General features: G+C 43.1%; 1 protein-coding gene and 1 pseudogene across 2 annotated transcripts in view; one reads left to right on the forward strand and one right to left on the reverse strand.

Annotated features, from left to right (window-relative positions):
- IL1RAPL2 (interleukin 1 receptor accessory protein like 2) overlaps positions 1-27356 on the forward strand; it is a 515439-nt gene that overhangs the window by 21653 nt on the left and 466430 nt on the right. For both annotated transcript variants that reach the window (XM_061598749.1, XM_061598748.1), the window contains one exon: positions 1306-1406. In XM_061598749.1, the coding sequence (XP_061454733.1) occupies positions 1325-1406 (82 nt within the window). In that variant the 5' untranslated portion in view covers positions 1306-1324. The remainder of the gene's footprint in view (positions 1-1305; positions 1407-27356) is intronic.
- LOC133371547 (U1 spliceosomal RNA) lies at positions 22101-22235 on the reverse strand (annotated as a pseudogene).

The following is a 27356-nucleotide window of genomic DNA, read 5'->3' on the forward strand; positions in this document are numbered from 1 at the left end:
TGGCACACGTACAGTTTGCAAGCAGGTCGGTAAGTGCTAAGTGAGCAGTGGTAAGGTGCTGGAAGGCAAAGATGTGTGTGCCGTGCAGGGATGGGGGAGAACTTTAGTCTAATTCTCCTTTAACGTGAAACTCCCTGACTTGCACTTCTGAAACAATATGTGAATGGTAATGCAGCAAGTGTTCAAAATTCACACTTCTCCGAATTGCACAATGAGGTCCTCCAACCGAGCAATATTTACAAAGATGTGTATATTAGGGGAAAGTGTGCATGAGTGTGCATGAGTGAAAATAATATAGAAAAATGCATTCTTTTAGGGAAAAATGCTGACAGAAATGTGTATATTAGGAGAAATTTGCACTCAAATGCTGATGAATTTTCTGGACAGCTTAAAAAAATTCACAAACTGGCGTGGAAATGAGGAGAGTTGAAGTTAAGATGGGGGAAATAAGAAAACAAAATGGACAGATTTGCCAGTCCCTACTAAAGGGCCACTAATGCAAAGGTTATGAGACAGAGGGATTCTGCTTCCCCTCTGTAATTTGAGCACTGAAATCACATCGTAACAGTTGCAGTCCTAACAATGTCGATTCAGACAAAAGTCCTGCTGAATTCAGTGAGGCTTTCTTCCAAGTAAGTGAAGTTGGGACTGCAGCCTAAGTAACTTGCTTAAGCCATTGCACTAGATAGGTCTGAATACTTCTACCCAAAGCACCCTGTTTTTTGCTTTGCTGTTTTACTGATTTTAGATTGTGTGTTGCTTACTCTTTTGACTGTACACTGCTTAGAGATTTTTGAAATATTAAGTGGTATATAAATGCTTTTAAATAAATAATAAACATAATGACTGTGTGTGTGTGTGTGTAGGGTGGCTGCTTATACATCACTGAAAAAGAGAAAATGAATTGCCAAAAAAAAGGGACCAAGGAGGACATAGATTTGGATTAAGTGTGCATATTCTTATTTATAACTATATATGAAGACTTAGGAAGAATGACTATAAATTAAAAAAATACAGTATATCTTGCCATAGCGGGGAAGGTTGTGATCTGATGTCCTATGTCCTGGCTCTGTCTGCTGTCCAGGTGCTGACTGAGAATAGGCAACTCCAAGTGTCCCTGTCTGCACTCCCTTCTTAGTGTTTTTTTAAAAATCTTTCAACCAGATTTGGACCAGAGACCCCTTCAAACAGAGGACTCCTTCAAACAGAGGACTGTCCTCTGCAAAGTTGATCACATGGCCATTCAGTGTGGTCTGTGGGGGTGCTTGGATTTGGACCTGACATGCTGTGTATTTGTTATTTCAGTGGCCAAAGGGACTCCAAGATGAAGCAACCCATTCTTTTGGTCCTTGTGAGTTGCACTGTGTTCAGCACGGATGTGAAGCTGGTATCGAAGAGAAATTCGGGTGAGTTTCAGAAAGATGTTTTCAGTCACCTCTTTAAACCATTCTCCTGGATATTCTTTGGCTGTATAGTTGTACTGTTTTTCTGAGACTTGTCTATGCAAATGAAGGGCATGATTCAGCAAAGGATGGGTGCTTCCAAGTCCTGTTGGGTTACACCCAACTAAGTTTCACTTGGAGTAGACCTACTGAAATTAATGAATGTAAGTTAGTCATGGCTATTAATTTCAATGGGTCTATTCTGAGCAGGGCTAGCATTGGATACAATCCATTGCTTTTGATGAGAGGCTATAAGGTGTTGCTTGGAACTCTCCCATTGACAATGGTAGGTCTTTACAAGTGCCTCATATTGCCTGAATCCTGTGCCTTACGTTTGTTATCAAGGTAACTTGTTTTTTGGCACCATGAAAATATTTTCAGCATTCTGCTCTGTGTTGGGATTAAAAATGTGGTGGTGTTTAAAAGTCTTAAACAGTGACAGCTGATAATGAGGTGTTGATATTTCAGTTTGCTCAGTACTAACAATAGCTGAATGATGGATTCAGTGCCTCTTGTATTTGGGAAAAAGTTTGTTCTGTTTGGTTAAGTCATTGTTAAGTCATTTTATACACCATGCTAACGAGCCATGTTAATTGGGACTAGTTTTAAATAGCTTCATTTTTCCCCTCTCAAAAAGCACCTTCACTTTTTTGCAAGAAGATGCTTGACAATTGGCCCCCGTCTAAGAGGACGCTGGCAGTTCCACAAGGGTTGCTAGGAATGCACTTTTAGACTGACAATGTATTGGTTGTGAATGTCAATGTCAGCTGTGGGGTGCTTCAAACAGAGGGGTCTGTGAGTTTTGGACACAATCAGAGTCATGATAGCCCTGTGGTGTTTGCTGGTCAAATGAAAGAACAGCATCAGTATCAAACATGATACACAAACGGTTGACAGCTCCAAGTGGCTCTGCTGTACTTATAAACTACTTTAATGTTACACTTCCTGTTTTTAAGTGCCACTATTGCTGGAGAAACTGTTTTTCTAGAAATACACTTAGGCAATGGACCCCAATATTTTGTGGAATTCTCTCCCGATATGAAGCTACCCGGCCCCTTAGATCTTCATCAGAGACCCTTCTTTGGGTCCCTTCTTTGATGAAGGTTTGGAGGATGATGGCAAGGGAGAGGGCCTTTTCAGTTGTGGCTCCCAATTTATAAAATGTCATCCTTAGGTAAGTCTGACTGGTGTCTTTGCTGACATCTTTTTTGATGCCTGCTGAAAACTTACCTTCTCCCCTGTCTCTGGCTTTTGATGGATGATGATGTTGTTGTTATTTACTGTGAGTCTACTGCCAAAGCCTTTCGCTGCTGCTCTTGGCTGTCTCTGTGTGTGTAGCTTTGTGTATTTTTTTGTCAGCTAGATATGTTTTTTGTGTAAATGTATTTTTAATCATGCTTGTTTTAAATATATTGTAAGTTGCTTGGAAATCTTCTGTGTAACAAGTGACTAACAAGTTTAAAAAATAACATTCTTGCCACTAATTTGAGGGTTAAGGAAATGCAACAATTGATTTTAAGCATCTCTTGTGAAATTTGCCCACGTGTAGTATAATGGTTTGGTAGAGTACAAGTGATTTCTCATTTGAAATTTCTCCAGTATGAAAGGGCTGATCTTGTCAGCTACTGTAGAAAATATGTAGTGTTGTTACAAAAGTTACCTCTTGCACAATGTAAGTGTGAAAGCAACACAAAGCCTTTCTTTAATGCTGTTGGATGACTTATTGATTGGCCTTGTGTAAGTGTGTGTGCTCCTAGGTAGACAATTCATACTGTACATGAGCAATAATGTAGCAGATTACTTATGGTACAGTTGAGGTGCTGCTATTGGCCTTAATGATATGTGAGTGCACCCCTCCAAGTCAGTTGGGCTGACAGTTCATGTTGAATTCTCAAGGATTTTTTTGAATACTCAACAGAAAAGCCCATTTCATCTGAACCCCCTTTTGCTGCCAGTCTCCTTACCTTCTCCAAGGGGGAAAAACCCTTAACAGGGGAAGGGAGGAACAGATGGTGGAGAGTTACAAATATATTTCCTGCAAGGATTAATGGGGCTTGTTGATTTCTACTTACAGAGAGAAGGGGAATGGCAAATGCAGGGTGTACATCCCACTTTGAGTCTTTCTCATATTAAAGGGAGGCTGGGCCTAACTTGAAACAGGACCAGACTTGAGGGGTGTTGCATTTTAAGGCTTTCTCCTTTTGCAGTCTTGGCATGTCCCAGATGCATAACCTTAATTCTGAGATGTGCAAGGTGGTTGGAGAGCCTTTAAAAATATATATACACTCACATAACCTTATTGTAAGGCACATCACAGAAGAGTAAATGGTGTATTTTCTCCCTAGTGGCTTTGAGCACTCCACAAGAGGTTGAAAGGGGAACCTCCCCACAATCCTTTATATATTTCTAACTGTGGTTTTCATAAGCTGAGGCCCCCTGATGTTGTGTTGTCTGAGCCTCAGTTCTGTGTATAGGAAGGTTTCAACTTTCATACACCTACTAGGTGACATCTTGGGTCTATTGATCAATGCAAACTTCCTAGTAACTTATTTTAAAAAAGGGTTGCTACCGAAGCAAAGGTATTGATGTGTCTTTCGATAATGTTATGTGTTAAATGGATTTTCTATGTTTCTCAGATTTTAAGACTGCTGCTTGAAGCATAACTAACGACTGTGTCCTTTTCAGAAGAAGGTTCTTGCACATGGAGCCTTGTCTCCAAATTGCTCAGTGGCATGCACGGAGAGGATTTGCTCTTGTGTGCCATGCTGAGGCTTGTATTAGGGAGACAAACAGAAAAGATGTTCAGAGGCTACGATTTGTGTTGCAAGCTAAGAGGATGGAATTGATCTTTTCCCCAGTACAGGGATTCATTTTTACAGGACATAAAATTTATCAAGCCATTTTGTTTTCAGTCTGAAATTTAGAATAGATTTACTAGCAAGATGCCCACCTGTAGTTATAAGATCTCAGCAGGAAGTTATGGGGCATGCCTGCCCTGAAACTCTTGCAGGTCTCAGGATTGATCTTATGTAACCACCCCAATTATACCATCATGAGCACAAATCATCATGAATGCACAATAAAAAGAATGCCTGGAAGGCATCCCACAACCCAGAGGTAGCCAATGTGGTGCCCTCCAGATACTGTTAGATGACAACTCTCTTAATCTCTAATAGGGATGGGGGAGAACTTCAATTCAGCACTTAAATGTGAATCTATCAAATTTGCACCTTTTGAAACAATATGTGAACTGAAACACAGCAATCTTTAGAAATTCACATTTCCCTAAATTTTGCAATGCAGGTCTCCAGCCAAGTAATGTGTACAAAAATGCATATACTAATGTACATAAAAATGCATGTATTAATGAAAATAATATACAAAACTGCATTATATATGGCAAAACTGCTTGCAATATGTATATATTAGTCAAAACTGCATACAAACATGTTTATTAGGAGAAATTCACACTAAAATGCTGTCAGTCTTTCATGAGGATTTTAAAAAAATGCAAATTGTTGCGGAAATGTGAAGAACTGAAGACTGGAAAAATGAGAAACTTGGAGAACGAAACTGACAGATTTGTCCAACCCTAATCTTCGTTCACAGGTCATGCTACCTGGGGCTGATGGGAGTTGGAGTCCAGCAGCATCTGGAGGGTACCACCTTGGCTACCCTTGCTGAAACTCATGTGCTGGCAAAAATGTCCATAGAGTGGTGAAATGGCCATGGAATTTCTGGCAGATTCAATAGCCTTTGGCTGGCTATGGAAAAGAAGTGGATGACTTCACCGGAACACAACAGGGTGCTTTCCTACTGCTTTGTCATGAGAGAAATGCACATTCTAAAGGCAGCCTTTGTTGACCAAGGATAAAATTGGGGAACAGCATAGTCTTTATTGGGTGATGACATGATCTGTTCAAGTAGCCCAGAATAAGTCTCTGTTTCTTCGCAAGATATATGGGGAAATTTTAAATAGTGGTGCTGCTAGCACAGTTGGGACTGATTTATTAATTGGATCACTGCTAGATACACAACATTAGGTTGTTTTAAAATCATCCCCATCATGTTTGGACAATGGTGTTGCTTACATAGCCAAAATGGCACCATCCACACACAGGAGGGTGGTGTCATCAGAGGGACCGTGAGGTTTGTAGATGTAAAAAAAAAAAAGAATCTTTAGAAAAAAATAAGGTGGGGGGAACCCTAAAATAGCCCAATGAAAACTGAGTGTGCTCAATGGCCACAGAATGTTTTCTGACTCTTGGGGAAAAGGATGAAAAAATAGTAAATGGAATGGAGTGAATGGAATCTTGAACAGGGAGAGCAGTCTGTACTACAACATTTTGTTGCAGCTCCCACTTGTTGCCATCATAATACACATGCTAAAACAGAGTCATCTTGTAGGCCCATAGTTGGGCTGGATATGGAAAACTATTTTTGTATGAATGCATATGTTACTTTGGGAGGAAAGAACAGGGAAAAATTAAAAGAAGGCAGATTATACTGTCATGCACTGATCTCCAGCTGATGGGTCTGAAGCTGGAACTTCCTACCATAGTGGCTGCCAACCTTTTGGGCCTATGGAACTGTGGAACCAGAGAAACTGTTGTGGGTAACTGTTGGGTGAAGATGTTATCCAGTCAGGCAACCCAGAACAGGTCTCTGTTTCGCCTCAAGATATATGGAGAAATTTTGTGTAAACTTTGTCCAGCCTGTGTGTGTGGTAAAGAGGGCAGATCCTTGGGTAGAGATGAAAAGGAGGAGTGCACTGTTGCCTAATGCAAATGCTACTCTATTGACTATAACAGAATGCGTCAAGCCTAATTTAACTGGGGAGAGGGAAGAGAGGATCCTGTGGGCATCAGGGAAGGCCCCTGTGGGTGGCACATTGGTGACCCCTGTACTACCAGGTCTCAGCCTGAACTAAGGTGGCTCTCAACAGCAGCACTGCCTCTGTACAAATATATGGTAAGAATTTAAGCAGTGCCACCCAGCAAAACACATATTTGGCTTAAAAGGAGAGTCTACATCCGAAAAGGTTGAAGATGACTGCTGTATGGTGATGCATGGGAAAATCAGGGCAGCCTGCAATGCTGTGGTGGCTGGTGCCCATTGGAACTGGTAAGATGAAAGGCAGGGAGACCAATAGTAGGTGGAGCCACAGCCACTGACAGGCAGAACCAACTAATTCTAGTTTTGCCCCCATCTTCTTCCATGCTGAGTTCTACAAGTAGTGGGAACTGGTGGTCCTGATATCATTGGATCAGTGAAATCTACTTTGGGTTTCAGCCCAAACTTTCAAGGAGCTGTCCGATGTGCTGAAACTTAAACACAAAATAAGTTCAGCACCTTGGACAGCTCAGCCCAAAACCCAGTGCAGATTTGATCCGCTGACATGGGGCCAACTTGTCTCCACTGTCTAGAAGGGCAACATTGAGACTAAGGAGGAGGAAACTGACAGGTAGTGGCTCCCTCTGGACTGGCTGTCAGTAAGAAGGCAGACAGGTGGAGGCTGGCTGGGGAAAGACCGAAGTTTGTAGGGCAGAGCTCTGTTTTCCCTTATGGACTAGCTTCTCTCGCTGCTGTGCCATAGTGTGACTGGGAGAGACACAGTGTGGTCTGGAAGGGGGATGATAGGGCAGGAGCCCTGGCAGGCTTTGCATCCTGCTTTCCCTTTGCACATGATTACTCCTTAAATTGCTCTTGATTTGTATTTGCCCTGCTTAACTATGTGCTTCAACTGGATGTGCAAACTTTGCCCAAATAGCTTCTGTGTGTGTGTGTGTGTGTGTGTGTGTGTGTGTTCTGAAGAGGGCAAACCCTTGGTCACAGATGAAAGGGAGAAGTATACTGTTGCCCTATGGAAGTGCTTCTAAACCAGAATTTCAAGAATTAAATATCTTATTTATTTATTTATAAAATATTTGAATATTGCTATTTTGTTACAAACATCAAAGCAGTTTACAACACTTTAAAAACAACAGCATATATGCAAGGGCCACCATTTGACAATATTTTAGTAATAATTCCTGCCTGGCTGGTTAATTCAGCCTTTTCAAAATGGCTGAGGTCCTCAGATGAATGGATCGGGCTGTTCACAGTCACCACTAGGAAAAGTAGAATTCAGATTTATCTAGGGTGGGGGAAATTGGCCTTTCACATGCTAGCCGGTCTGTGGTGCTTGCCTTTTAAAAGTCTTTTACTCTTAATGTTGCATGCTTCCCCCCCCCGTGTGCACCAGCTGTAATGTTCTTTAAAGCTAAACTGGGACTTAAACAGTGGGAGATGGGAAACCCTTTCTTTTTAAGATTTATGTAATCCTTAAAAGCCATTCTGGGTTCTTGAGCAAATAATTAAATATGTTTATAGGATTGGTAACAGTATCTTCCTAGGGTCCTAGGTAGAAATCTCTGGAATCAATAAAGTGGAACAACTCAGTTTAAGCTCTTGCTGATTAAATGTGGTTGTGGACCTTTATTTCTCTGTAGAAAGCAAACACTGTTTCCACATTCCACTTGGCTCGTTGCTAGCACAATTCTGCCTTGGTTGGATTTGGAGCCTCAAGGTACATTTGTACTACAAATTAAACTCTCTCTCTCTCTCTCTCACTCACTCAGATCTGTCTTAGGTCTATAAACTCTTTCAAAGGTTTGACAAATGTCACCTGTCTGATTTAAGTTGGGGTTGAGTTGCTAGCCAGCACTGAACCGGTGACTTTTGGATCTTGAAACATGGGCCTTTACTATCAGAGCCATAAGGTCAGGTTCTTGCATCTTCTTCAGGCCCTTGGGTCTTTTGTACAACATAGTGAACTTTATCATAAATCAGAGGGGTGTCACAATGCATCACCTAAAAATGCATCACCTAAAAAGGACACAGATTTGCATATGCTAATCAATTGATGCAAATTGAGAAATGATTGTTTTTTATTTAACATTAGTAAAGTACACATCAAGAACAAAAAGTAACCAAAAATAGCAAAAACAAGCTATTCCACTGTCAAGAAAATAAGGCATGAGAGGGTAATTGAGGAGAAAGAAAATAAGTAAACACTGAGAGATAAAAACAATAAAAAATAATATAAGGAAGATAAAAATTCAGTAGCCTCTGACCACAAGAAAAAATGAAAAAACACAAACATGGTCTCTATAAATACTGTATCTCCATACAAAGTCTTGATTAGCAGGAAGCATTTTTTGCTGACGACAATCAGAAATATGTGATAAAAGTACGCCCCGTAGCAGGAAAGTCCTGTCGTTGCTTATGTCCTGATAACACCTTAAGGTGATATGTAACTTTTTCTGAAAGGGTGATGTGCAGCACCTTTTGAAACCGGTTATTCATGGTAATGCTGGTGGCATCCTTCCAGCCCTGAGCTACCACAAGCCTTCTGGCTACTAACAAATAAATCACTAAAATTTTTAGAATAAGAGTAATAATCATCATCATAATAATAAAATTTTATTTGTGAGTCGCCTATCTGGCCGACCGAACGGCCACTCTAGGCGACGTACATTGCCAGAATAAAATACAATATAAAACCCAAAATACAATAATTAAAATTAAACAACATTAAACTAAACAACATTAAAAACTGACTCACCCCCGGAGACCCCATAGGCCTGCCTGAATAGCCAGGTCTTCAAGGCCCGGCGGAAACCTGTCAGGGAGGGGGTATGGCGGAGATCGAAAGGAAGGGAGTTCCAGAGGGTGGGGGCCACAATCAAAAATGCCCTCTCTCTGGTCCGCACCAGCCTAGCTGTTTTAGCTGATGGGACCGAGAGAAGGTCTTGTGTGGCTGATCTTGTCAGGTGGCATAATTGGTGATGCTGGAGGCGCTCCTTCAGATAAACTGGGCCGGAACCGTATAGGGCTTTAAAGGTCAACACCAACACCTTGAATTGGGCCCGGTAGACAACTGGTAACCAGTGTAGATCTACTAACACCGGGGTGCTATGATCACGGCGACGGGTGTTCTTAATCAAGCGTGCTGCCGCATTTTGTATCAGCTGTAATTTCCGGACCGTCTTCAAGGGTAACCCCACGTAGAGCGCATTACAGTAGTCTAAGCAAGAGGAGACCAGGGCATGTATCACCCGTGGGAGCAGATGAACAGGAAGGTAGGGTTGCAGCCTCCGTATCAGATGTAATTGATACCAAGCCGCCCGGCTCACTGCCGAGATCTGAGCCTCCATGGACAGCTGGGAGTCAAGAATGACCCCAAGGCTGCAGACCTGGTCTTTCAGGGGTAAACTCACCCCATTAAGCACCAGGTCTATGTCTCCCAACCTTCTCTTATCTCCCACGAGCAACACCTTGGTCTTGTCGGGGTTCAGTTTCAGCCTATTCCTTTCCATCCATTCACTTACGGAATCCAGGCACTTGGACATGGTATCCACAGCCAACTCTGGTGAGGACTTGAACGAGAGATAGAGCTGAGTGTCATCCGCATATTGGTGACACTGCAGCCCAAATCTCCTGATGATGGCTCCCAGTGGCTTTACATAGATGTTGAATAGCATGGGGGAGAGGATAGATCCCTGTGGCACTCCACAATTGAGAGGCCAAGGGTCTGAAACCTCATCCCCCAATGTCACCCGTTGATGTCTGTCTGAGAGATAGGAACGGAGCCATCATAAAACAGTGCCCCCAATTCCCAATCCCCCCAGACGATCTAAAAGGATACCATGGTCGACTGTATCAAAAGCCGCTGAGAGATCCAGGAGGACGAGGAAGGTATATTCTCCTCTATCCAACGCCCTCCTCATATCATCCACCAGGGCGATAAAGGCTGTTTCAGTTCCATGTCCAGTCCTGAAGCCCGATTGGAATGGATCTAGATAATCTGCTTCATCCAAGTGTGTCTGTAGCTGTTTGGGCACCACGCGCTTAATCACCTTGCCCAAAAATGGCAAATTAGAGACTGGGTGAAAGTTGTTTAACTCTTGGGGATCCAAGGAGGGCTTTTTCAAGATGGGTTTTATTACTGCCTCCTTGAGGGCTGTTGGCATTGCACCCTGTTCCAAGGATGCATTTACCACTGCCCCGATCCCTTCGCTCAGCCTCTCTTTGCAGCTCATAATGAGCCATGAAGGGCAAGGATCCAACAGACAGGTGGTTGGCTTCACAGTAGAGAGCACCTTGTCCACTTCCTCAGAAGGGAGAGGCTGAAACCGATCCCACCGGACTGGAATGCAACTGGCCGCCTCTGGCTCACTTCCTGTGTCCACAGCATACGGAATCATGCTCTTCAGGCGTTCGATTTTATCAGCAAAGTGTTTAGCAAATATGTCACAGGAGTCTTTAGAGTGCTCCATGGGTTCCTGAGCAACTGGACCGACCAGGCTGCGGACCACTTGGAACAACCTCCTGGGACAACACTCTGCAGACGCAATAGAGGCAACAAAGAATTCCTTCTTTGTTGCCTTTGTTGCCACTTGGTAGGCCACTATTGCTGCTCTAACCAGTGTCCGATCGTCTTCAGAGCAGGATTTCTGCCACCGGTGCTCTAGTTGTCTCACCTCCTGTCTCAGGCTCCGCAACTGTGGTGTGTACCAGGGTGCTATCTGAGCTCTGTTCAGGGGGAGAGGACGTTTCGGAGCCACCCAGTCTACTGCCCTAGTGAGCTCCCTATTCCACTCCATCACCAGGGCTTCAACCGGGCGTCCTTCGGTAGTCTCCAAATCTCCCAGTGCATTCAGGAATCCATTCGGATCCATCAGGCGCCTGGGGCGGACATCAATTTAGAAGGGCTGGGGTTTGGGGGGATTTCTTTGGGATTAGTAGGGTAGGTAGGTAGGTAGGGGCAAGAGCAACGTATTCATTTACTATCTCATTTAACATCTTTTATATGATAAAGTTTATTTCTGTGCTTCAATATCCCATGTGTCAGCTTGATCAAGAGTGTTACCATGCGAAGGTTCCTATACCAATTTTAATGACAGCCTACACCAGTGGTCACCTTTTGGGGAAAAGGTGGTGGGGCTGACGCTTGGGGGTTCAAAGGGCATATCTGACCTAGGCTGAGGTGGACTTCCTGGGGATTCCAGGCATTTGGGAATTAGGAGGTAATAATCCCAGAGGTACAGGAATGTCACACCAATCATCCCTAGCTATTGACCATGCTTTCTGGTGGTAGCTGTAGTTAACATAAGAAGAGTCCACAGGATCAGGCCAAAATATGCCTATAGGAAACTCACAGACAGAACAAGAGCACAAGAGTTCAGTAACATCTGGAGAGCCAAAGGTTCCCCATGTCTGTTCAACTCTGCACACAACTCTCTCCCTTCTCTTCTCCTCTCAAACAGATATTTCCTCCTTTAAGGGATTTTTTTTTTTAGAAGAAACTCACCACATTGCTTCCCCCCCCTTGTTTGTTTTGGGTTTCGCTATCCTATACTGGGCAATGAATGCTTGTGCTTAAGATTCTGCTCACGAAGTCTAATAACCCTCTAAATTAGTCACCATTAAACAGAATCGAGGCTTAGTTTGCTTTCTTTTTGCATCATCCCATACCAGATTGATTATGTTTTTAAGAGCACATCCTTAAGGGGCTATTAGTTTATGCAAAAATAAAATTCCCTCTCCTAGGTCTAAAAATATTTCCTAACAACCTAAACAAAATTTAAGGAGTTGAAAATTACCTTTTAGAGCTCCCTGTTGGAAGGCACAGCACGAGTACTAAATTATCCCCATAATTACACCAGTAATAATGCACAACCTTCACGCACACAATAAGACCCTTAAAGGAGATCTGACTTTTACGAGTATATTATACCTTAGTGTGCCTAATGCAAGACAAGCCCAACAACTGGAATGAGATGCTCTTTCACTCTGCAATCCTGAAAATATCTTCAAGTAAATATATTTCTGAATTTTTTAAAAAAATTAATAGGACACCTGGTTTCTCCCCATTCCCTTTACTTGTAGACAATTTTTGATAGCAGCTGGGACTTAATGGTTCTAATGAGCTGCTTTATGAACAATTGCATAAAGACCAATATTGTACAGAAGTGGCAATTTTTGTGGGAGCAGCTCCCTTAGGAAGTGCTACACATCTGTGAGCATTTCTTTGGTTGGTTTGATCTAATGATTGCCTTGTTGCAATCACCCTTGCATTCTGAAGAGGTTGCTGGATTTTTTACGGTGTTGTGCTCTGGCCAGTGTGCTAAGAAGGCCTGTGTGTCTGTGGGAGTAGATTGATAGCAAAGGTGGGTTTAGCAGAACCTGGATGAACTCCCAGGGGGGTGTTTGAAAGTGTTTGAAGGTGCTTGTGGATCCTAGCAAAGCTCAACATTCAGACATCAGAAAAAACTTCCTAACTGTTATTCCAACTCTATGATTCTGTCAAATGAGGAAGGATGGGCATGCAGCCCTCTAAGCTGCTCTATCCATTCCTAAGATCTCTTGCCAGGCCTTCACTGACCCTTTTCTGCACTTGCCTTGAGTGCTTTTGCTTGGTTGAAATGTATTCTTGAACTCTGATAATGCCTGGCTGAAGGATGAATGAATGTGGAGGGGAAGTAGAAACCTCTGGCCTTTGTGTGTCTGGAATGTATGGTTGTATTCAACACTAGGCCTACTCAGAATAGAGTAAATGAATGAACCTAAGCTAGTCACATTAACTTTCAATGGCCTATGTTGACTAGGACTAGGGTTGAGTGCCACCCTATCTTCCTAGTGTACAAAGGTAAGAGTGGGCTTCTGCCTGTGGCCCCTGGAAGGTTGCCCATGAAGGAATGTGGTCCTTGAGCTGCAAAAAGATCCCCCCTCCTGTTATAGTTTGTTTGTTACATCTCGATCCCACCTTTCCTGCAAGGAGCTCAAGTTGGCATACATGATTCCCCTACCCTCTCCATTTATCCTCACAACAATCCTATGAGGTAGGTTAGACTGCCTAAGGTCATCCAGCAAGTTTTATGGCTGAATGGCGATCTGAACCCTGGTCTTCCAGCTCCTAGTCCAGCACTCTAACTACTACACCTCACTGGCTCTAAAGCTTTATGCAGAATATAATAGGTAGTAGATTTGCCCCTCAAGCAAAGCTATAGGGCATTTTGAAGGGAGGAGAGCTCCTGTTTGTTGCCATGCATTGTAGTGCCATTGAATAGCCTCTGATTGTGCTGTCTGCTCTCTTATAAATCTCTTCTGAAGAAAGCAAATGGACTGGGTCGTAGGTGAACTCTCTGGGAGGACCAAGGATGTCCTTGTGTGGCATGGAGGTTGCTGTTTGCTAATTTCTAGAGAAGGAGCTTTAGTTTCAGCAAACATGGGAGCTTGTGAAATCATCTGGGTAATAGGAATGGGATTTCTGTCAATTTAGGTTCTCTTAATGTCTCATTTTTCTAGTCTTTAACTCAGCTCTCCACATTTCTGCAGCAATTTTTTTACAAAAATCCTCATGAAATTTCTCCAGCATTTTAGTGCAAATTTCTCTTAATAAACAGATTTTTATAGGCAGTTTTTGTCTAATATACACTTTTTTGGTAAGCAATTTCTTCTCATATGATGCATTTTGGTATGTTCACTCATATATTCATTTTTATGCACACTTTCCTCTAATATATGCATTTTTGTAAACATTGGTTGGCGAACTGCATTGCAAAATTCATATAAGGGCGAATTTCAAAGCATGGCTGTGTTTCGGTTCCCGTATTGTTTTGGAAAGTGTGAATTTGATGGATTTGGCTTGAAATGCGAACTGAATCAAATTTTCCCCCCATCCCTACTGGGTACATAATTTTGGCTCAGGAACACTATGGAAAAAGTCTCCAGCAGAGACGCCTACGGACAAGATCAGTAATCACTGTATTGTAAAACCAGTGAGGTCATCAGGGTCTAGGTCACAATGCACAACATCTGAAATGCTTTTTGGATACTGGAGAATCCTGGGTTCCTAAAGCTGGAGGGCTTCCACAGTGGGCCAGGGCTGAGCTATAGGTTGTTGTCAGAGGTGAACCAGGAACCAAGAGTCAGCCAAGGGACAAAGCTGGGAATCGGAACCAAGAAATACACAGAACCAGAAAAATGCTGTTGGTCAGGCAAGTTGCCAACCCAGCCAGAAGCCTTGTATACTCCTTCCTGTCCAGGAGTGCCCAATGGCCAGCTTATGTGGGCAGAGCCAGTCCAGAGCCTGAGAATACTTCACTGCCACCAAGATGTTTCAAGCTGCAATTAAAAACATAACATAAGAACACTAGAAGAGCCAGTTGGCCCAGGTCATTGGCCCATCTAATACAGCATCCTGTTGTTGTCACAGTGGCCAATCAGTTGCTTACGGGAAGCCCACAAGCACTCTCCCTTTCTGTGGGTTCCAGCAACTGGAGTTCAGAAGTATAATGCATCTGAGAGTGGAGGTAAACATAGCCAATCAGGGCTAGTAGCCTTATCCCCCACGAACTGATAACTTTATTCTCAGTGAATATGTCTAATGTTCTCTTAAAGCACTGGTGGCCATCCCTGACTCCTGTGGGAGTGAATTCCATAGTTTATGCGCCGTGGGAAGAAGTACTTTCATTTGTCTGCCCTGAATCTTCCAACATTTAGCTTCAATAGATGTTCCTGAGTTCTAGTGTCATGAGAGGGAGAAAAACATTTCTCTCTCCGCTTTCTGATAGGTCAGGGCAGCTGCACAGATAATTGGATGTTCCTGATTGTAAGCAATGCCAGCTCCTGACACTAGCGCCGTTCAGGCGTTCAAAAGCAAGTGACAGTCATCAAGGGAGAGAAAAGGGTGGCCCTGTGCACACTCACCCCAGCCTTGAAGTTATGCCCCATTCTGTCACTCCTCAATGTATGTATGCTTGTTTCGAGCATTTGTACCCTGCTGTTCAGCCAACAAGCCTCCCAGAGTTGCTTACCTAAATCAGTTAAAATAAGGGAGTGAAGAGGAAAACTACAAACTCAGTCACCAATTCTTAAATAGTAGACCTTATCAGCCGGCGTAGAAACAGTTCATGGTGCTGGTCTTCCAGCAGAGCTGATAGAATCACCCCTGATTCCTCTCTCTCCCACTGAGGCAGCCTAATAGAATGGCTGCCACCAGCTGGCCATAACCTGAGAGAATGTCTGCAGTGGGGCAGTCCTCTAAATGTGCATAGGCTGCCCTTGTGAGCTAGAAGCCCCCTTAACCTGAGGGCAGCAATTGGGAGGGGCCAGCACAGGCCGCAATGGTGGGGGAGAGGTGAGTGCATCATGTGTGTCTGACATCATGTTAGATTTTAGATGGTTTTTCTGTACTCCATTTCAGTTTGTTCAGGTTTTAATTTGGCTGGTATCAGTCTGATCAGTCTTACTATACAGGAATACCCCGCATTAACGTACGCAATGGGTCCAGAGCGAGTACGTAAACTGAAAATGTACTTAAAGTGAAGCACTACCTTTTTTCACTTATCGATGCATGTACTGCACTGCAATCGTCGTATACGGGCATAACTGATGTAAATAACACATTTATAACTAAAATAAACACGGTAGGCCCTATTTTAACAGTACGTACTGTACGCAAGTTTGTAGTTTGAAACTGATCGGGCGGTGGCATCATGCCGTTAAGTGTCTGTTCTTGCAAAGCGAGCGTACGTAAACAGGGGAATGGTGCTACTGTAAATATGTCTGTACTCGCGAGTGTCCGTAAAGTGAAGGTCCGTATAGCGGGGTATTCCTGTACCAAGCTACTGGGAGGCTTTGAAAGTATTTTAAAGAAATGAGTGGCAGCAGAAAGGGGTGACAGTAAGGAACTCTGGATTACTGTGGCAGGGAGTTCCATAGACCTTGAAACACAAAAGCTGAAGAAGCACAAATTACTTTTTATAAACTTGTGGGACTGAGGGAACCTTAAAGTGGGACTGAGATAACCTGTTCCCCTGTTGTCCTCATTTTGTTTTAGGTTTTTGTTTTTATAAGTTGTGTGTGAATTAATTTCTGTTCACACTTTTGTACTCTCTGGAATATTTTGATGAGAGGCAGTTTTTAAAAAACAAATAAATTAAATCTCCCCAAACAGGGCTATAACATGTGTGCAGAAGATAACAGGATAGGTTGCACAGCAACTGAAGTAGCACAAAATATACAGAAGTGGTGATTTTATATGCCAACTCAGTGGGGCTCAGTCCTGGAACACATGGAGTAAAGAGTACCCCTGAGCACATGCAGAGTTCATTTCTCCCCAGTATCCCTTGATAACCCCATCTAGTGGGGCAGAGCTGGACTTGGAAGGTGTCTTCCAGACAGAAGCATCTCACTAGGTGGGAGAGAGCCTCTAAGCTAGCTTCCTGGCAGGTGAATGTCTATGGCTTAGTGGGAGAGAAGGGGAGAGGCTAGGTAGTGGAGAGGTCAGTGTGCTGCAGACACATCAGCAGGAGTGTTGGAGCGGCTCTGCCAGTGTGTTTGCACTGTGCCAACCTCCCTGCTGCCTCCCACTCCCACTTTCCCTCGCATAAGCAGCAGCAACCCACCTACTGGGAAGCTAGTATAACGTCTCTGCCAATCAGCAATCTGCTTCTGATTTTGGATATATTGAGCTCTTGCCCTACCCCTTTATCAGAATGAACTGCTGCTAACCCCTGTCCCGGAGAGGTATGTGGGCTGAGAACACAGTAAAGTTTCTGGGTGAACAAAAACATTGTCAAAATATGCAGTTCTAATTGGCCCTTAAGCATTTTCTAATATGGCTTCTTAATACCACTCGCTAGCAAAGGTTGTGTATAACCCAAAGTAATCCTCGGTTTAACTTGCCTGGAGATTAACATCGTTAAAAGTGGTGGCTAATTTGACATTGGAGAACTACTTGGGTAATTATGTGCTTGCTTGTATTTTACTGAACTTGGCTACCATTCAGTAAGTTTGAATGTCCAAAACTACAACTGATCCCAATTATTCAGAAGTTAATTGCTGTGTAACCCACACTGTCCTATGGCAGAGCTTAATTCCCTTCTTACTAATACTTTATTGAAAGAGGTATTACTCCTTTCTGATTGTGGCTCCTTGTTTGAGTTCTCTGGCTCACCCCCCCAGTTTTGTTTTGTTTGCTCCTGAATTGATGCTAGAATTAAGTCCCTTTTCATACAAGCACTCTCACTGGGTGGCAGCCACAGAGGGAACAACAGTTTTGAGAAAGTAATAATGACTTCAAGGGTATTTGCATCCTGTGAATTAAAGTACTGCTGAACTATGCCTGGGTAGAGAGTAAATTAATATGTGGAATAACAATCAAGGGCAATGAGAATATATAGGGCTGTAAATGTATAGGGACTCAGCTTACTTAGGAACAATTATCTACTTAGCTTTCTGTTTGCCAGGTCCTTGGCTGATAGAAAGAACAAACTAAATTCAAGACTGGAAACTCCGACCCATCCCAGTTTAATCACTTTTCTAGAAGGAAATTGTATTTGTGTGAAATCTTATGACTTTTGCCCCTTTGCAAATGAATGGGAGCAATATTTAGGACTTGTTATATCTAGAGCAGTGATGGGGAGCTTCTGGCCCAAGGGTCAATCTTGGTCCACCAGGAGGCCCAACTTGGCCTGTGAGGCCATTTTACCCAAACCACAGCCACCTGTCAATCAGCTAATATCACTGGATGATGTGGGCTGATAGGCAGGGTTCAGTCCTGCCCACCTGCTGAGATTCCTCACCCATAATCTAGAATATGATTCTTGTGGTTCTTATGTGTTAGTTTTATGAAGTTGTGTTAAATATATTAAGGGCCTTGATAATACAGTCTTCTCTAACCTGGTCTGGACTCCAACTCCCATCAGCCCCAGTCAGCATGGCCGATCGTCAGAAGTGGTAGGTGTTAATCCAAAGTCTGGAGCACAGCAGGCTGTGGAAGGTTGGTGTAACACAAGACCATGATTACTCTTTAACATCTTTGGCCTTGCCTTTAGCAGTAAATGTATTTTGTTTTGTTGGACCCACTTCTTTTGCTGAATTTATAGTATTCTGTTGCAACTGGAACATTTCTACTTGGTTTTTATAATTGTAAAAGTCTTATCTGGTGTTCTGTCATACCGTTACAACCTGCCCTGGGACCTTATGGTGAAGGGTGGTAATAAATAAAATGATGCTTAAAAGGAAACAACAACAATGTAGATTTATGTTGAAGGGAGGGTGTGAGTTCATGGGATGATCCCAATTTTTTAACAGTGGCCAGGAAACATTGCATATGGACTGAGCCATTGTCACTAGCCATGGATGGATCTGCCAGTTTCATTTCTCTCAGTTTTCTCATTTTTCCAATCTTAAATTCAGTTCTCTACATTTCTGCAGCGGTCCGCAATTTTTTTTTTTAAAAAAAATCCCCATGAAAATCCATCAGCATTTGGGTGTGAATCTCTCCTAATAAACATATTTTTGAATGCCATTTTGCCTAACATACACATTTGAGCATAGTAATTTTTCATGATATAATGCATTTTTGTGAATGTTACTTGGCACCAGAACAGCATTGCAAAATTTGGGGAAATGTTTCCATTTGTGTGTTGCTTTGAAAAAGTGCAAATTTGGTAGATTTGCCTTTAAATGTGAACTTAACTGAATTTCTCCCCCATCCCTAGTTGTCACTACTTAAAAAAAGAAAGTCCGTTTCCCCACTCTTGCTTTACAAGCCCACCTTTTTATTCATTCAGAAATGTTTTAGCTATTTGAGCCAATTTGTATCCAATTTAAAAAGGAAGACTTTTGACTTGTGCTGTGAAATTCCATTACAATTTTTCTCTGTCTCTTGCTAAACTGGGGTTGAACATATCTCTAATTTTAGTTTTCACAAGTGGCCTCCTAATGCTATTAAGCTATTTTAAAAAAAGAAGAGCTCTAAAGAAATAAGGCAAGTCTGTCTGTTTTATGTGTGAACCAATGTTCAGCAAAAGTCATTTATGGCACTTTCTCATAGGACAAAGGTAAAACTCAAGATCTCCTCCTCTTATTACAGCTGTTCTGCAGTAATGCATGATAGTTAGTAATCTGTACAGTTAAATATTCATTCATAAGCTGTATAGTAATTAAATCCCATTGCAAAGGGAAGTGCTAAAGAGTCTCTGGAGGAGACATATCATACACCAAATGTAATCTTACAAATTAACAAAGCTTTTCAGTTATTTAGTGGTGTTGCTATGCTAATCGGCTCCCTGTGTTAATCTTAGAATCATATTTCTCCTGTAAGCTTTTTTTGTTATGGACTCTAAAAAGAGCAGATAGGAGAAATTGGATGATCTATACTTCTCAACTGAATGTTATGATGATCATAAATATTACAATCTAGCAAGATGATAGCAGAGAGAGTGGAAGAATGGACAGCTTCTTCAAATCCTCACTGGCCAAGATGTGCAGTCAAAAGCAGCGGTGTAGTTGTCTGGGTTCTCAGGGGGTCTTAGACACCTCACTTTTTGGGGAGCATGGTCCCAGCAGGGGCCTTATGTCTCCAGCATCCTATGAGCCTATCAGCATGAAAAGGGAGTGTGCTGGCCACTCAGAAGAGTCTAACATGTTTCCTTCTCCTTTCTTGCTGATTGGAGTCATTCAGAGTGAAAGGAGGTGAGTCAGCCACTCTTTTCAGTAGTTAACACACTCCCCTTGCATGCTTCTTGCCTCCTAGGGGCTTCTGCTATTGTGGGAGAATGAATTAACAAGGATCTCATTCTCAACCCAGCAGCAAGAAAGGGGGAGCGGGGGGGGGGTTGTTGTGACTTTCATGAAGGGGCCCTGGACTTCTGAATTCACTACTGCACTACTCGTCAAACGCCATGGCTAATTCAAATCCTTTCTTGGTCTTTCCAACCATAATATTTGTACAGCATTACACCTATGTCTATACCAGGGCTGGGGAACCTTTGGTCCTCTAGATGTTGCTGAATTACAACTCCCATCAGCTCCAGCAAGCATGGCCAGTGGCCAAGGATGATGGAATCAGCAGTTCAGCAATATCTGGAGTGCCAAAGGTTCCTCACACCTAACCTATACTAATCATGGTTAGCTTTTAAACCAGGTTTCTAAGCTGTGTTGTGAAGCTGTTGTGAAGTGTCATTTTGCATACATTTATGCTTTAGTTGAATTGTTACAGGCTGTACTTCTTGAATTCCATTGCCATTTAGCTCTGATCTTTACATCCCACCACCCTTCGCATCTGTGTGTTTGTATATACTGTGTATACCTGTCAAACGAGGACCACACTCCATACGTCTGATGAAATGGACTCTAGTCCACAAAAGCTCATGCCAGAATAAAAAACACGTTACTCTTGAAAGTGCTGTAAGACTCTTTGTTGTTTATGCTGCAACAAACTAATATGGCTACCCTTCTGGGACTGCACAGACACTAGACCAGCCTTTCCCAACCAGTGTGCCTCCAGATGTTGTTGGACCACAGTTCCCATCTTCCTGACCATTGGCAATGCTGGCTGAGGCTGATGGGAGTTGTGGTCCAACAGCATCTGGAGGCACACTGGTTGGAAAAGGCTGCACTAGACACTTAAAGCATGTGACTTCCCCCAAAGAATCCTGGGAACTGTAGCTTATTATGTGTGCTGGGGATTGTAGCTCATTGAGGGATAAACTACAGTTTGCAGGATTCTTTGGGGGAAGTCATGTGCTTTAAGTGTCTAGTGTGTGTGCAGTCTCAGAAGGTAGCCATATTAGTCATGAATGGTGCATATGCAACCTAGAAAAAGGTATTGATTGTGGTTAGTGCTAATGCAAAATAATGCTGAACCGTGGTTAATGCTTTTCTTGCTGCTTATATTTAGCCCTTTCGTTAAAAAACAGTCTGAGAATGTGCTGCTTTTATAATCTTCTCTGTAACCCCACCCCCCTTCAATGCTACACAAGGAGCTCTCTTCAGTGGAAGTAAAAGAGCAGCTTCTTTCTGGGACCATGCATTAGTAGTCAAAGCTTGCTAGTTGAAGAAGAAACAAGTTAGGTACAAAAAGGCACATGAATTCCACAGGCTGGAGGGATGAGATCAAGTATTGCAATCATTGCAAAGCACCAGCTCACTTCTGGTACCTGGAGTAGGTCATGGAGAAAGGAACTGCAGATGCTTCCATAACATGACAAAGAAGAATCTCTTTGACAGGTTGCCTTTTAGCACAAGTTTTCTGCTATGTGGATCTGCTGCACAGGGAGAAGCGGCATCCTGTTGCCAAGAGCTAATTTTTTTTATCAAGATAAACTAGCTCTGCGGAAGAACTTTGTAGAAAGATCAGCAGCAGTGGGCCACATTTCAGTGGCGGCTGGTGCCCATTGGAACTGGTAAAAGGGAAGGCAGGGAGCTCAAAACAGTAGGTAGAGCCAGAGCCAATGACAGGCAGAGTCAACTAATTCTATTTTTGTCCTCCTCCTCCATGCTGAGTTCTACAAGGGCAACACCTAAGAAGTGAAAGCTGCCAGGCAGTGCCATGCCCTGGGCTGATTGTGTATATTACTATTATTTTTATTAGTCGCTTTCCTTTGAAAGCAACCCAAAGTGAATTGCAACATTAAGATTGAAACAGACTATAACAAATAAACCCATTAAAACAACAAATGCAACACAACCTAAAAGCAGATCAGTACAAATAAAGACAAGTCTTGCAAAACCTGCCACATTAGAAGAGGCCATTGATATCCAAAGCCCTTCAAATTAAGGACCAAAAGTCAAAGTAAAAAGGAAGGTTTAGGCAGGGGAGATACTACAAATTATGCAGTCGAGTTTCCCGCATTTGGAGAAATTGCAGGGGTCAGCACACCCGGAGTGCAATGGATGAGCCTCACCCTGGGAAAACTACCTTTATGATCATGGTATCTCCCCTGCCTAAATTATGTAAAAATAGATAATGTACCTCCCTGGGGAGAGCATTCCACAAGTGGGGAGCCACTACTGCAAAGGCTTAGTCTTGTGTCGCCACCCTCTGCGCCTCCCTCAAAGGGGGCACACGAAGGAGAGTTTCAGATGCTGAATGCAGAGTCAAGGTTGGTTCGTGTCGGGAGAGGTGGTTCTTGAGGCAGGCAGGCAGGCAGATAGGTGGGTAGCTGCAGATGGTGGGGCAGTGCCCCAGTCTTTCTAATGGTGCAGCCTCCTCTGAAGCAGTCTCTCTCTGTGCTTTTGTAGGGCTGCCAGTTTGAATTGGTGTAATTTAGGAATGGGGAACATGCGTCCCTCCAGATGATGCTGGGACTCCCATCAGCCCCATCCAGCATGGCCAATGGGCAAGGATGATGGAAGCTGCAGTCCACAGGTTCCCCACAGAAAGGACTGTTACTCAGTGGTAAAGCAGGAGCCCAGGGCAGCAAACAAAGCACCAAAAAACGTTAAAACTTCATAAAAACAGATCTCAAAATACATTAATACAAAACAGCATTAAAATCAATTAAAAAACAACAACCTTCAAAAAGGGTTAAAAACATTATTAAAAAACATATTAAACAATTCTGACACAGATGCAGACTGGGATAGGTCTCAACTTAAAAGGCTTGTTGAAAGAGGAAAGTCTTCCAAACGCGCCGAAAAGATAGCAGAGATGGTGCCTGCCTAATATTCAAAGGAAGGGAATTCCACAGGGTAGGTGCCGCCATACTAAAGGTCCGTTTCCTATATTGTGCAGAACGAACCTCCTGATAAGATGGTATCTGCAGGAGGCCCTTACCTGCAGAGCGCAGTGATCAACTGGGCATATAAGGGGTGAGACCGTCTTTCAGGTATCCTGGTCCCGAGCTGTATAGGGCTTTGTACGCCAAAACTAGAACCTTGAACTTGGCTGGGTAGCAAATGGGCAGCCAGATCCCAGATTTGTATGCAGAAGATCCCAGGTTCAGTCCCCAGCATCTCCAGGTAAGGTTGGGAGAAATCCCTGCCTGCAATCATGGAGAACTCTTGCAAGTCAGGGTAGACAGGAGGGAGCTGGATGGACCAATTTAAGGCAGCTTCCTATGTTTGCCTGAATATGTTTACCCAGCATCCACTGGATACAGAGGGCTGCATCTTGCATTTTGAGTAGCCAGCAGGGTAGCCAGTGAGTGCCCTTGAAGCAACTCCTGACCCCCTGGCTCTGGGCTTGGGGCTAGTTATCACATATACTAATGGCTATAAACCATTTTTTGATTAATGGGATTTCCATACAGAGAGGCAGTATAGCCTTGATGGATACTAGATGCTGGAAATGAACAACAGGGGAAGACTTTTAGTCCCATCTTGCAAGCTTCCAAAGGCTTCTGGCTTGCTGCTGTTGAAAACATAATGCTGGATTAGATGGACCTTTTGACCTGAATCTTTAAAGCAGAGGTGGGGAACACTTTTTTGAGCTGGAGGGCTGCGTTACTTATCAGTAACCTTCTGGGGCCACCTGCCAGTGGTGGGCAGAGCCACAGGCAAAAAGGTAGGAGGGGCAATCAACATGACTCTTACATTTGGACAGTAGAGTACATTCCAGCCAGACAAGAGTTGGAGGTCCATGCAGGACAGCAAACAAGAGGCGTTACCACAGTTCAGGGCACTTGAGGATGACATGAAACAGGACCAGGGTTTAGGAAGAGGAGGTGTAGTCTGGGGAGGATCCCAAGGGCTGGATAGAGAGGCCTGGAGGGCCACATTCAGCTCTCCCCCTGGCTTGAGGTTTCCTACCCCTGCTTTAAAGCATGTTATAGATGACTTCTATCTATTAATAAAAATGCTTCTTTGCCAGAGCCTAGGACAGACAGTTCAGATGGAATGCAGACAGGCCCATCTGCTGTTGCTTGGGGGGGGGATGCCATCTCTGTGTTGTATATTACCAGAGAGTGACGTGCTGACTGGTCTTCTATCATTTTAAAATGGTCGTGAAAGGGAGTTGGCAGATAATGTAGAACCTGCCAGTCTTAACTGCTTGTAAATTTAATTAGTGTGCAAAACAAGCAGCTTTGGGAGATATGCCTGAACTTAATTAGTCAGCAACCTGGGGATTGTTAGCATACCCTTTCAGATAATGTGTTTTGTTTTTAAGGAAAAGGTGCATGAAAACAGCAGCTGATAAATATGTGGCCTTGGTGTTGTAGATTCTTTTTTCTTAACCTTTATTCAAACATCTCCATGGAATCTTAAGTGAAAAAAAAACCACGTTGAAATGCTTCTGGAGCAATATAGCAAGGTCATTTTTCCAAACGCAGAGTATGTTCCTGCAATGTATATATATCAGTTTCAAGACCTTGGTCTGTGATTCCACCCCCTCTCCACAAAAGTTTATTTCATAGAAAAAATATCTGAAAAAAAAATGTAGTATGCAGACTGGGAAGCGCCTAGTTCAAATCTCACCTCAGCCTGCACCTCCCTGTGTGCCTTCCATAAGCCACCGTTTCCCCTGTCTCAGCTCCGTGTCTGCAATACAGGGATAATACTGGGCTAGGGCTGTTGTTGAACAAACCAGGGCATACGGGGTTCAAGTCCTCACTCAGATGAGCATGTGAAATGTTCTGCCCTTGAGCCAGCCACCACTTCTCAGAGGCATTGATCACCTCTCCATGTAAGCCAGACTGTGGCTTAACGGGGGACGCTTGAATGTGCAGGCTCCCAGGAAAGAGGCCACAGTTGCTTTGCTCCTTCCATCTCTTTTTACTCCTGTGCCATGCCAGGGTTTGGCTTACCATCCTGTCTGAACTTGGGCTCATGGTTAATCTGTCTCCTGTTTCCCACTGAAATCTGGGAGGTTTTCATATCACAAATATTCTGAGGATTTTTTAAAATAAAAAACCTAAAGCGCAAGGCATACCCGAAAGATTCTGTCACCCCTGATATAACCAGTTGGTCACTGGAGATCTGTTCGGCACAACATAGGAACTGAGCCTTTGTGGCACCTACCCTTTGGAATTAACTCCACTTAAACATTAAAACAGGCACTGTCTCTGTTGCCTTTTTGGCTCCTAGTGAAGACCTTCCTCTTTCAACAAGCCTTTTAAGTAGAGACTTTATCCCAGTCTGCATTTGTGCTGGAATTATTTTAAAGATGTTTTTAAAAATGTTCTTAAAGATTTTTTAAAAGATGTTTTAAATATGTCTTCTATTATTTGTTTGCTGCCTTGGGTGCCTTCTGGGAGGAATGATGGGTCAGTGATGGATCTGCTCGATCCAAAGCCATTTACTGAAGAGGGACTTCAGTTGGGCCCCTGTGCTGCACCAGTTTAGAGTTGGCTCAGACAAATAGGTTGTAAAACTGTCTGCTACCCCAGCTGGCAGAGCTGTTCCCCCCTCTCCCATTAGGATTTCTCTCTAAGGTGGTGTTGAACTTGGCTCTGGGTTTTTTTTGGGGGGGGGGCTTAGCTACCAACCTATTGGGCAGGTGAACCTCTTTCAGCTTCAGTTTCACTTTTGTAAAATGGGAAAATCTTACTTTATATTGGGGTACTAGAAAATTGAATCAGATGAAGATGATTAAAAACAGCAATACTGTTGTCTTCTGTTGCGGTATCACAAATGAAAAGACACTACAATCTGCAGAAAAAGTAATTGACATTAATTTAGTTCAGTATGAGAAAAGGAACTTTTATTCCATCCCCTTGCCTCAGTTTTCTGTCATTTATGCCCATTTCCTCAACCCTCCTTCTTCCTGTTGATTTCTGTTTCTCAGTCAGTTCCTTCCGTTAGCCCTCACGCTTCTGAATTTCACATCTCTGGGATACCTTCCTCTTTTAATCTCTTTCAAGTCTTCAGCTTGCCCCACAAAGTTACCCCTGTCCCTAGTTTGAGGCTTTAATCACAGCTAGACAGACAACTTTCTCTTCCCCCACACTTACCAATGAGACTGTGGACATACTGAGAGCTTTGTTCCATAAGCACGCAGAATATCTGAAATTCTGGTGCTATTACAGACAGTTGGTCTCAAAGGCTTCACCATCAGAAGCACAATAAAATACTGAATACCTGCTTGGTGTTCTCTTTAAATGGGTGTGACATTGTCCACTGTATTAACTGAGCGCACAAATCTGATTAGAAGTAAGCGTTTCCATATGCAGATTGCCCATGAGATGAATAGCTCAGCAGATTATTGCTATTCATTGCCTATTACCTGAAAAGCAAAGGCTGGACAAGGATTAATGCAACTGTGATAAAGAGTTCTATGTTCACATCATGTTGGTAAGCAGTGGTAATTGCAGCAATCTTGACAAGCATGAAATTATCTTTCTGAGTTTATTCTCTTACAATGGGCCAGAGGTACACTATCTAGGGGGTAATCTGAATCATAGTCCCAGACTGTTTGTTGTTGTTTTTCATGATGGTTGAAAGACAAACCCTTCCCAGCTGTGACAAGATGGTGGTTATCCCTGTAAAATATGTTGAAGATTTTATCTATATTTAATATTATGGAGGCCCGTGACTTTCCTAGTATAGTCTTCTTTACAGCTTTGCAGTCTCTTGCTCCAAAGAAAGTGGGTGGAGCCAGGGTTAAGGACTAAGCATCCTTGTGAGGGCCATAGGCCATTTAAAGCAGGGTATAAATTCTTAGCAAACACACAAATCCTGGCAAACAGGAACAAAATGCCAAAGCATCATGGAAATGGTAGTATGACACAACTACCATCTCCATGGTAGTCCTGTGCTGCAGCCTGTGTTGTAACAGAGTCCATCAGATCATCCTGTCAATGCCTCCTGGCACTGGCTGCCCAGGGCGGTTGCTGAGTGCCCCCAGCACCCCCCCCCCAGTTTACTTAAAGTATCTCAGTTAGGAGAAAAGTTACCAGGGGGGAACTGTAAATCTGAGTTTTCAGTATCATAAAATGTCAAGGGGAGCTACTGGCCTCCGGGGGGCATGCACACCCCTAATTCTCTCACAACTGGCATTCAGAATGTTAAATTTTGAGACTAGAACCATTCTTGTATCTCAAGTAGGAGCAAAGATAAAGGGGAAAACCTGAATGTTGAGTTTTCAGTATAGTAAAGTATCATCCAGGGAGGTCTAAAGATCAACCATACCAAACA

This window comes from Rhineura floridana, chromosome 16 (assembly GCF_030035675.1).
Source record: "Rhineura floridana isolate rRhiFlo1 chromosome 16, rRhiFlo1.hap2, whole genome shotgun sequence".
Taxonomy (NCBI): domain Eukaryota; kingdom Metazoa; phylum Chordata; class Lepidosauria; order Squamata; family Rhineuridae; genus Rhineura; species Rhineura floridana.